The following is a 12,731-nucleotide window of genomic DNA, read 5'->3' on the forward strand; positions in this document are numbered from 1 at the left end:
AAATAGATGAAAAAGAATCATTGCTCTTGTAGAATATAAGAATGTGACAACCATTAGAACAAAGAGAAGGGATCCTTAACGAGGATTGTAAGCAGCGTATATAAAGAAAATTAGGATAATGGATAGTAGGTAAGAGAAAGGACTTCCGAAATTTATCTCTTGACAGTTCTTTGACACTTTTAGAGTACTATTGAAGGTGAATTTTTGTCTTCTTAACCACATAAGCTGTTTAGAAATAACCAAAATTCCTTGAGTTTTTGTTAATAATTTGATATATGTAATTTATATGAAATTTGATAAAATTTCGTATATCAGAGCCTCTGTTAAAAGTATAGATGTAGAAATAAATACTTAGATATAATATTCACTAGTCTTTAGTACAAGATTTTCAGTGTGGTTTTCTAATATATATATATATATATACAAGTAATTTTCAAATTGGATTAAATGTCTGTTCACATTTTATTTCAAAGCCATAATTTCTTTTGCTATCTTTATATTGATAGAGTTGTAGTGTAGCTGTTCTGCTCTCTTTGCATTGGCTTATATGGTGCCATTCTTTCCATTTTTCCTACTATATTGGCTACTGCTTCTCAGTGTGGTTACCCTTTCTTAATTCCCACCTGCTATTCTCATTTCCCACCCCACACCACTTTAAATGTTGGTGAACTCCAGAATTCCCTTCTTCTGTAATTACAAATTTAATACATTTGGCCATTCATAAATCAAGAGTATTTTAAAACAGGATAGAACAATAAAAGGTTTTAATAACTCTTGAAGTATTTTACTATATCAGTGGTTTTTGTTACTTTTCAGTAAATGTGACGTGTTATTCTTTTAGAATTCAAACCTGATTCATCAGAAAGTGTCTCCTCCTAATGATCGACAAGGATCTCCTATAGTATCATTCATCGTTCTTGAACAATTTAATGCCATTCGCTTAGTACAAAGTGTTCACCAATCTCTTGCTGCTCTCAGCAAAGTCATCAGAGGAACTACATTATTGAGTTCAGAAGTACAGAAATTGGCAAGTGCTTTGTTAAACCAAAAGGTAAGCCAGTACTAAATATTTGTGTTTCTATTTCATTACTAAAAGTGACTCTTTAAACATGTATACATTTGTCAGAAGTCTTACAGTTAATCATAATAGAAAACCCAAGTTAAACTAGCTTTAGCCTTATAGGGATTAATTGGCTGATGTACCTGAAGGATCCAATGGTAGCTAGCATTAAGTCAGCTTGATGCAGGAGCTTAAAGTTGTCATTAGGATGTCAGCTTCTGTTATTTATCTATCTATCTAGTCATATTGTGTGTGTGAGTGTGTGTGTATAAACACATACATATGCATACACATACACACATCCTCCATGTTGAGTTCACTTTTGGGCAGATCCTCTATACATGGTGATATCCTAGCAACCTGAGTCTTATATCCTCTGATTTACGAGTCCAACAGAAAAAGCATCTGTTTCCTGGTAACTCAAGCAATCTTGGCATTAGCTTTGATCCAAACTGATTGGCTTGTGTTTTAAGCCTAGTTCCATACTAGTTCTATGGGCAGAGTATGTAAAACTCTCGTTGGCTAAGACGTCAGTCAAATTCCTATCCCAGGAGCTGGGGATGGATTCAGCTCCATCAGTAACACATATACTGCAAGTAGGGGAAGGATAGTTACCCTGTAGAAAATCAGGGTACTTTTAGAAGAAAGGGTAATCAATACATCTCGTACTGAATAATTGGATCATTTTAAAAGATAGCAAAATCCATGTATTCTCGATCTGTTGGATAGAAACAAAAAATATGGAATATCTTCCATAGATTAACTTTAGCTATTTGGAGAATATAAACCTTGCAGAACTTGGGATCTGGAAAAAATTTCACTAGAATCTATAGGAATTTAGAAGAAAAGTCTTTGTTTTTTCCTGCTGTTTCTCCTCAATATGGAGAAACATCTCATAGTCAGCCTTAAAGTCTTCTCTGTTTGAATATAAAAAATAGGCTTCCTAGAACTTCGTAGATCTTACTGATTAACATAAAAAAGATTTCTGTCTTATTCAGTTCAGGCTGCTCTAACAAATTATAGACTGGGTGGCTTAAATAGCAAATATTTATTTCACACAATTCTGGAGGCTGGAAACTTCAAGATCAAGTCACCAGGAGATCTGGTGTCTGGTGAGGCCCACTTCCTGGTTTGCTGATGGTTGTCTTCTTGCTGTGTCCTCACATGGCAGAGAGGAGAAAGGAAGCAAGCTCTCTCCTGTTTTCTTTTGAGAGCACTAATCCTATTATGAGGTCTATTATGAGGTAATTATCTCCCTAAAGCCTCATCTCCAAATATCATCACATCAGGGGTTAGGGTTTCAACATGTGAATTTGGGGGGACACAAAGTTTCAGTCCATCACAATATCCAATTCTTTTCCACATATACAAAAAGACCTTCTCCCACAACCTATGTTCCTTTCCCTTTCCCTTGAAAAAAATCAGCTTTGCACTGTTTACTGAATTTAAATAGTTTTTCCTTTATGTACAAATTACTATCCTGTTAATCAACAGGATTGTCAAAATACTGTATTACTGTATTATACTACAAATTGTAATTAATTTGTCTTTAATTTGAAGTAGGTATATCAATCTTGAAAGCTCTTTGACACAATGAAGGAACCAATGGAAAAGGATCTAAGAGCTCTGAAGAACTTTACATTAATTAACTCGTTTAATCACCACATTAGCACAAGATGGTGCTACTATTATCCCCATTTTACTGAGAGTAACCTGAGACAGAGGAGTGTTAAGTAACTTAACCACAGTCACACAGTGAATATGATACTGAACCTCTTAATCTCAGGTTCCTATGCCTGATGCGCGCAGTAAGCCAAACACTGAGACATGGTGCTTGGAGATGGAGAAAGGTTTATTTGAATTGGCCAAAAGGAAAAGGTGGGAGGATGAGTCTTCTCAAATCCGCCTTAACAAGAGAAGAAGGCAGGGGGTTTTGTAGGGCTGAGGAGTGTGGCAGTAAGAGTTTCAGAGAAACAACCAAAGGGATAATCCCTGTTTTTTTCACTCCTAATAAGCCTCTGGGCAATCTGACTTCTGGGCATCGATGGAGGCTGGGGGCTGGTTATCTGGTGATCCTTGAAGGCATTCTCTTTCATCTGTAAAACAAACTCATAAATCCTTGTGACCCTTGAGTTACCCCTGAGGTTAAACAGGAAAACAGCATATTGACGAAATTAACTTCTTTTCATAACAAGGTGGAAAGGTAATCTTATCGAATATTTACAGGTACCGGCTTCAAGTAGTGACAGAGTCAGGATTTGAACCTAGGCAGGTCTCGTTGCCATAATAAATGTAAATGATTTAAATTTATTTATCAAAAGATAAGTACTCATGAGAGTGTATTTTTTACTGTTCTGTTTTACACAAGTCACGTTCTTATACTTGCTGTTTAAGGGCAAAATATATGATATAGACTAATTTACAGTTGAATTAAGACTAGAAGGAGAATAGCAATAATATAAGAACATGGTATACAATGAAGTGTCGTAAAATTAAGGTAAGATCAGATTTTGAGGTCTTTAAGCCAAAAAAAGGAGTTTGGATTCAATGCTGTAGACATTAAGAATATTTTTATGTAAAAATAATGCCTCAAAATGACCAAGAGTGTGGCCTCTGGAATAAATCTGCCTGTTTGAATCCTCTTCTACCACTTAGTAGCTGTGTGACCTTGGGCAGGTCGCTTAAACCTCTCTAAACTTTACTTTTCTCATCTGTAAAATGAGAATAATAAAGGTACCAACTTCATGAGATTGTTGTGAGAATTAAATTAAATCATGGATAAGGTGCTTGCCTCGTAACCAGCACTTTATAAATATTAGTCTTTTTTAAATCATTACTTTAGGAGAATTTCATAATGTAAAGAACAGCTTTTAGAACATTTCTCTGGTAACATTGTGCAAAACGAATTTATAGAAGTAGGGATACCATGGGAGGGGATTCCAAGATGGCGCCGTGAGTAGTCCTCTTTGTCTCTCGCCCTTCGAGTCTACAATTATTTGGACACTTATCGCTTGACAAAGGATATCCAGACAGCATCTCAGGACGTCTGAGACACCCACGCGACTATACATCGGAAGGCGGACGGACTTTCCTCCGGGAGGATGTGGAAATAGGTGAAAACTCTCCGACCCCGACGGGCAGCCTAGTACCCGCAAGCGGCTTTCTTCCAGCGGACGCCCCCAGAGGATCCACACACATCTAGGGCAGGAGCGAGAACACAACAGAGGAGCGACGGTGGAAACAGGTGACCAGAACCCTACTTAAACCCCCCGCAATTACTCCTAAACGCAGAGGGAAACTTTGGAGTTGCACACCTGAGCCCGCGGGGAGAGTCTCTCCCCGCCATTGGCGGGGAGACCCGGCCTGGTGCTCGGGGCGCCCGGAGGGTCCCAGAGAGACGCCCGCCCCGGGGGACTAGGGATTGCCTGGGTTACTGTTTATTCATCTCAGTAAGAGGTGGCTAGGCTGTAGGATAGGGTAGTTCAAGAGGATTCTATGTGGTATTAATGAGAAATATGAGAGGCAATTGGCAAATGTGGTCTTTTGTTTTGCTTCTACTATTAATTGAAATTATTAAAGGGTGAAGCATAAACACTTGAAAAAATGAACAATTTAACTTTACATCATTTTTTATGATTGTAATATAATGTGGCTTACATTAGATCATACTGAAGGACAACAAAGAACTAAATGAGCTTTATTATATGAAACACTTTCCTTGATTAAGACCAAAGGATATTTTAGAAAAGGGGTCCTAGATTTTTAATTCTTTATAACATTTCTTTCTCTTCTATTGACCCATTAAGATCTGCTAAGTATTTCTGTATTTAATATAGCAACAGGACCTGATGACTTATTTCTTAATTAAAATGTGTTTATGTAGGATGTAGACAATCGCATTATTAATTTATTAAATTAAGTATTCTGCATTACACTTTGAATTAAGAAATACAGCCTTTAAAATATCACTATTTTTGAGATATTTTTATAATTGGATGAAAATGAATTTGTTAAAATTCTTTCAGAGGATGAAAAATGTTTTGCAAAGCACATTTAAATTGTTTCACAGACAGTGTTTGGAAATATTTCAGGGTGTTCAATGAAATTCAGATGAGACTAGGCTGACTTTCACTAAGGGAAAATCAGTAAAATAGTTTCTGGCATTTACTTTCTAATGAATTTTACCAAAAATTGTGAATTTAGTACTATCCCATTTATTTCAGGGTGAAAACTTGATTTTTTATTACATTTGAATGTGACAGGTTCTGTATTATGTGATATGATTTAATGTAATTTAGTGCTTGACATTTTCTTTACTGTGTCTGACATGATTGCAGTAGGAATTTTCCTAGAGAGAATTATGACTCTTTTATTTCCTTGACAGTTTCTGGTGATCTGAAACTTTCTTTGTAAAAAGTCACAGTACTTGTAATTTGTTAAAATACTGTTATTCTTGTATTACATATTAGAACATAAGCATTAAATCATAATTTAAAAGATACAACAAAAATTAAAAAGATACAACTCTAAAGTGCTTCGTCTTTCTTGCTAAGAGAATTAAGGGAACTAAGAGAATTATAGTTTTGTAGAAATTAATAGATTGTATTGCTTTTTTAAAAAATTATTTTAATAATACTCTTGTAAAGCCAACGTATGTATTGGCTATACATTTCAATTTATCCTAATGTTTTGGGTAGTAATACTAATGGCTTTCTAGTTTTTTAAATTGGGGAATCCCTCAACAATATAGCAAAATTGCTAGTGGATCCTAAGTCTTTTTAAAAGTTTCTGAACAACTGGTTTTTAGCCTTTTTTGGATCACTGACGTCTTTGAAAATTGAAGGAAAGAGATGCACTCTCTTAAAATATGCATATATATATATATATATATCTATATATATATACTTACAGAATTTTATTTTATAACTTCAGGACATGTAAGAGTTAAGCTCTCCTCTGCTATACAGGTTTTTCCTTTCATTCCTTTCTCTACCATGGCCTTCTTTATAGCAGTGTTTCTCAAAGTGGCCTCCAGACCAGTAGCATCAGCATCGACTGACAGCTTGGTAGAAGTATGAATTCTTGGGCCCCACTCCAGACTACTGAATCAGAAATTCTAAGTGTATTACCCTGCAATTAGTGTTTTATCAAGCCCTGGAGATGGTTCTGATGCATGGTAAGGTTTGAGAAACGCTGTTCTGTAGTCAGAACTCCCGTCAAAAAGGACATTAGCACCTGCCACATCACCTTTCTGCCATCTCTTGCTCCTCTTTGTCCACATCTGTGATCACCTCCATCATTGATCTTCAAGTCTTTGGGGGGAAAGAAAAGATGCTAATTCTTATAAAATCGTTGAGGACTCCATTTTTTCTTAAAGATTCTCTTTTTAAAATTTGTTTATGTAGCTTCATGCAAATAATCACTTAGGAAAGTCATACCCAAACTCTTTTACCAAATGATAATTATTAATGTTGAATAATTTGTGTTTTTCCATTAGAATAAAGTAATAGCTTATGTTTTTATATAACACTTTACCAGTTATAGAGCACTTTTGTAGCCCTTATCCAATTTACTGTTCTCATCATCCCCCGTTTACTTAGATTAGAAAACTAAAACTAAAAGGAGTTGCTATCCTGGTAAAGTGTCAGAACCCATACTGCAATCTTGATGTCATGTTCCCTAGATCAGCGTTCTTTCCATTTCCTCTCTCATTGAATATTTTGTTAATTTGATAATGCAGCTAAGTGGTAGTCATTGTTATAATAGATAGTTATCAGCTTTGTGTTGACTGAACTCCACATGCTCCTCTCCAAAGGCCTACCAAATACTGCAATGTAACTCTCCCACCGCCTCATCTCTAGCTTGACTTAGGATCAGAATTTGATTGTATAGACTTATAAATCAATTCCTACTGATCTATGTAAGAACAAAGAGAATATCAATATATAGAAATCAGTTGTATTTCTATACAATAGCAATAAGTGCTATCTTATAGCATTTATAATATCCAAAATGAAATTGTCAGCAATTCCATTTATAATAGCATTGAAAAGAATAAATACATGAGAATACATATAACAAAAAAAGAGCAAGACTTGTACACTGAAAGCGGCATAACAGCCTTGAAAGAAATTAAAGAAGATTAAAATAAATAAAAAGTTATCCTTTGTTCATGGAGAAATAGAAAACTGACTACATGGGTACAGAATATTTTTAGAGGGGGATGAAAATGTTCTGGAATTAGATAGTGGTTATGGTTGTACAACCTTGTGAAACTACTAAAACTCCTAAATTGTGTACTTAGAATGGGTGAATTTTATGGCATGTGAATTATATCTCAATAAAAAAAGAAGTTTTTAAAAATCATAATGAAACAGTACTGCACACCCACTAGAATGGCTTAAATTAAAATGACAAATCGTATTAAGTGTTGACATGGATGAGAAACAGCAGGAACTCTCATATACTGCTGATAGTTTGGCTTTTTCTTAAAATGTTAAATATCCACTTAGCATATTAGCCCACTATACCACTCATGGTGTTTACCTAAGAGAAGTGAAAGCATATGTCCATGCAAATATTTATGAATGTTCATAGAAGCTTTATTTTTAATAATCTAAAACTGGAAACAACCCAGATTCCAACAGATTAAATGATAAATTCCGATGTCTCCATAAAATAGAAAGCTAATCAGCAATAAAAAGAATGAATACTGATTTATGTAACAACATGAATGAATCCAGTGTTGTGCTAGCAAATGTTAACAAATGCTAGCAACTGGATCTCTATAAAAAGAAACCCTGATCTGTAGCATTTGCTGATTTCCGTGGTGTAAATACTCCTATAATTGCTGATTTCAAATTATCAATTCAAGGTCACTGAACAGAGTTGGGAAGAGATGCCCATTAGCACACTATGACTAATATTCCTACCATACAGATACAATAGATAAAAATAATCTCAAACACATAGATAATAAGTCATAAAATAATTAGGAAGTGATGAGTTTTGAATATTTGTTTGGTTTGTTTTAAATAAAATTTATTTAGTTGTAAATTCTTATCATTTTAAATATTGGCTAACAACTGGCTTGCATAAATCATAAAATTTTAAGAATCAGCTCTCATGAGACTTTATAAGCTGATTCTGTTGCATCACTGGAAAAATCTCAAAATAATTATACATAGCAAAAGAAAGAAGATAAAAAGTAATTTTTTATTTATTTGGTATATAATTCTAGAAAATTCAAACTAATATTTTTTCCAGCTTTTTTTTGGGAGGGGGAGGAAAGATTAGCCCTGAGCTAACTACTGCCAGTCCTCTTCTTTTTTGCTGAGGAAGCTTGGCCCTGAGCTAACATCTGTGTCCATTTTCCTCTACTTTATATGTGGGATGCCTACCACAGCATGATGTGCCAAGTGGTGCCATGTCTGCACCCGGGATCCGAACTGGCGAACCCCGGGCCGCCGAGAAGCGGAACATGCGCACTTAACCACTGCGCCACTCGGCGGGCCCCTTTTCCAGCTTTTCGAAGTACAGTTGACCAATGCAGACTAATACATGTTAATAGCAGATAGCAACTGGCTGGAAAATAGGCTTTTGAGATAGGTCTCATACATTATAAAGGGGAACAAAGGAACTTTGGGGGTAATTGTCAATAATTTTTGGTTATATTTTGAGTTCACCCTACATAAGTTTAATACTATTTAGAGCCTAAAGTGAATGTATTATTTTTAATTTAGGAATTATTTACCAAAGCTTAATGTAGCTTGGATGAATCTGTACAAGATTTTTAAACACATATGCACGTAAGCACACAAAATCTATGGCTAACCCAATGATTGTTATCTAGTTTGTGTTTCTACTAAAAGCCAGTTAATATGATATCAAAGGTATAACAAACTAATGGGCTGAACCCAAGTTCTTTTGTTTCACCTGAAGGAACTAGTTGATTAATTGTATTAATGCTCAGAAATTACTGTTAAGACTGGCTCAGTAATTATTTCATGATATTCTAATTTATATTAATTAACCACTTACTCTATGATCATGTGAAAAATTACTTTTGAAGCATTATTATGCCATTTTGCATTGGTAGTCATTTCTAGTTTAAATAAAAAATTTTAAACAAAAATTCATGAACTTGTTTTTATTGTTATGGTTCATTTAACATGTTTAAAACGTATGGCAAATTATGGAAATCAAAACTCAGTATTTTTAGTTTTGTGATATTTACTGATCAATATTAATACAAACCCTCAGAGCCCATTTAACTCTGCTCTTGAGGTGAGGTTAATTAAAATCTCTGTTAAAATATTGATACAAATTATTTTAACCTCAACATGCCTACATACTACGTATACAAATACATGCATTTAAGTATGTCAACATGATATTGTCTAAATGAATGTATCACAAAAAACAACACAGAAACAGTTTGTAGATTCTTAAAACCTCAGGGATATAAAAGCATAGAAATTTGTTATTGAACATTATCTTGAAATAAATTTCACAGAAGTACATAAAGACAAATACTAAAGAAACATCTATTTTAAGAAGTATACACATCTTGAATAAAATTTCTCATTCCTCACCAATAGCCATTTTCAATCATCAGATTCTTTCCTCAAGATACCTTTATTGTTTCAATATATGATACTACTCGTCACAACAGCTCTATGTTTTACCTATTATCTACTTTGTTTATTTCCTTGCTTTAGTTTTTTGGTAATTCTGGGTTAATTTAGTTAAATTTTGGTGCTAACGAGGTCAGGATTCAATCCCTAAATTGACCACTTTGCTTCAAATTGTTGTGCGAATTTGAACTTTTTTTTAATAACTTGAATGACCTTCTAATTTATCATTCAAACCAGTATAGTTTGAGAGTTAAACAGCCTCCTTCCTGGGTTAAAACATCATCTTTTTTTTTTTTTTTTTTTTTGAGGAAGATTGGCCCTATGCTGCCCATCTTCCTCTTTTTGCTTGAGGGATATTGTCACTGAGCTAACATCTGTGCCAATCTTCCACTGTTTTTTTTACGTGGGACGCTGCCACAGTGGCTTGAAGAGTGGTGCTAGGTCTGCGCCCAGGATCTGAACCTGTGAACCCTGGGCACTGAAGTGGAATGTGGGAACTTAACCACTATGCCACCAGGCCAGCCCCAAAACATCATCATTTTTTAAAAAATCATTTATTTTAAACTTACAAATCTGAAATTTGGGTAGGCCTTGGTAGAGAAAGCTTGTCTCTTCCACACAGCTCACTCACATGGCTGACAAGTCAGTGCTCTTGGAGCTAAGAGCCTTACTTCATCTCCACATGGGCCTCTCCAAAAATTGGGTTTCACAATGTGGTGGCTGGGTTCCAAGATCAAGAGTCTCAAAACACAGGAAATACAAGCAACCCATTTCTTAAGGCCTGGACCTGGAAACTGGCTCAGCATCAGTTCTGTTCTATTCACAGGACCCTTATTTAAGGAGAGGAGCACAGCTTTCAGTGTCTGTCACTTGAGAGAAGTGTCAAAGGATTTGGGGGTCACATTTTAAAATCACCACACCTGTTTCAATTCAAAGCACAGTTCTGGCACTTATCCACCATATTCCTAAGAAGGCTTACTTTACTCATCTAAAGTAATTAATTGATCTAGATGTTTCCTAAGGTCCTTTTCCATTGTAAATTCCATTATCTTATAATTTCTATTTTCCATACATTGTTTATACTCTAGCCTAGAGTAGTTTCTCAACTATAGAATCACTCAGTGTTTTGGGTGATTCCAATATTCCCTCCTTATTACTACACTTCAGAAAAATAAGCTGTTAAGAAGCTTGAATGATATTTACATATTATTTGGAAAACCCTTACAGAAAAGGTATAATATTATAATGAACATGAACTTAAAGAATATTGTGAAGGAAAGAAGTATGCATTAATGGAGAATGCAGTTAATAGTAGGTCAGATATTAAAAAGATAACTTTTTTAGAATGGTTTTATTTAATTTTAATTTAGAATCTTTCTTCTCTTTTCATCATATATGTCAGTGTGGTTTTATGGATAAAATTTCCACTGTACTGCTCTATTTATAGCTTAAAGAAATTCTGTAGGGACCAAGACTGGTTGTTTTTTATCTTTACCACTTAAAAATGAATTTGTCAAACTTAATTTGATTTCATTATGCACTAAATATTGTTTGAAGAAAACATGGTTTGCAACTTTCTGTATAGCAGTTTATGTTCATTTGTTTATTCTTTCAAGAATTTTTGCTTTAAAAAAATCTCCTCTTAGAGAAACAGATTAATTCGTTCTGTCTCTATCATTTAATTTTGATGAGTTAAGATCAAAGAAAAACATTTAACTTAATGGAGTGAACTCATGATACACATAATGCAAATTATGCCAAAATATTTTCTCCATCACGCTAATGTTAAAAGTTCTTTTATATAGAATAGTGTGTATGTACACTTAATTTGGAACATTTTTAAATTGCAGTGTCCCTTCACATGGCAGAGCAAGTGGGAAGGCCCAGAAGATCCCTTACAATACCTTAGAGGTCTTGTAGCTCGTGCCCTTGCAATACAGGTAAGACTAAATTATTTAATAATTGTATTGTATGACTGTATGACTATTGTGTTATAGACGCGCATGTGCAGATAACCTTTTTTGCTAGCAACTAGTGAGAATATTATGATTTTGTACATAAAGCACCATAGATTCATTTCTCATTCTGTCATCTGTGATTTTATATAGCACTCTAAAAAATAGAATGCTCTTTCTGCTTAGTGTGGCTTTTTGTAATTTTTGAGAATTTACAGAAAAATCTATAATTTTGATATAGATGGATCATATAAATGCTAACTGAAATTGATTTATAACTGTGACTGATTTGCTTTAGGGTATATCCTTCCTATCGGGAGCTGCTATTTTTCTTTCAAAGTGTTCAAGTTTTTTCACAGTTACCCAGTCAGGTAACTACAGGAAAATTGAATAGAATGAGGAGTGATACAGAGGGAGAGAGAGCGATTTTTTTTAAGAAACATCAAATAGTATAGATTAGTTGGTGCTTGCAATATACCCCTTCTCCCGTGTGGTTTTTGCACTGTCTTTACTGCCTCCTCCCTCTGCTCGTTGTGCCTGCTTCACAAACAGCATTTACCACATCAGCTTCTAATATCATGTGAGTAACTTAATCACTGCCCTTCTAGATGCAGCAGTTTTCATCTATGCTTTTCTTTTAGTCTAAGCGCATGCATCTGTCTACATCTTTAACTTTGTTATCACTTGCTACTGCTCCACCTTTGAACCCCTAAAATGTTCATATCACTCTTGGACCACACCACATTTCACTCTCAATTTCTTGCTTCTTAGACATTCCAGATTCATCCTGCTTGGTGTTCTCCCAGTCTGTTCACTGTCTTTCCTCATCCTGCCCAAGTTAGCCTGGAATCCATGGCTTGTAGCTTTAACCATTCTCTTTCTGGCATCTTCACTTATCCTAACTTTCTTTCCCTCGTGCTTCATCCTTCCTGAAAACCATTGAACTTGGATTAGTCTCTGTCTATACACAAGCTCCTGAGCTCTGCTATTGACACTTCAGATATAAAGTGTCCAGTATTGGATGGACCCTGAGCACTGCTCCTATATTCCACAATGATTGTCTCAAACATTCACTTCTTT

At 34.8% G+C, this 12,731-nt stretch overlaps 1 protein-coding gene across 4 annotated transcripts in view; it reads left to right on the forward strand.

The window, feature by feature from the left end:
• The window catches only part of DYNC2H1 (dynein cytoplasmic 2 heavy chain 1), a 290,676-nt gene that overhangs the window by 226,678 nt on the left and 51,267 nt on the right, over positions 1–12,731 (forward strand). For all 4 annotated transcript variants that reach the window (XM_070624815.1, XM_070624816.1, XM_070624817.1 and 1 more), the window contains 2 exons: positions 842–1,051; positions 11,547–11,636. In XM_070624815.1, the coding sequence (XP_070480916.1) occupies positions 842–1,051; positions 11,547–11,636 (300 nt within the window). The remainder of the gene's footprint in view (positions 1–841; positions 1,052–11,546; positions 11,637–12,731) is intronic.

The sequence above is a fragment of the Equus przewalskii genome, chromosome 6 (genome assembly GCF_037783145.1).
Source record: "Equus przewalskii isolate Varuska chromosome 6, EquPr2, whole genome shotgun sequence".
Classification (NCBI taxonomy): domain Eukaryota; kingdom Metazoa; phylum Chordata; class Mammalia; order Perissodactyla; family Equidae; genus Equus; species Equus przewalskii.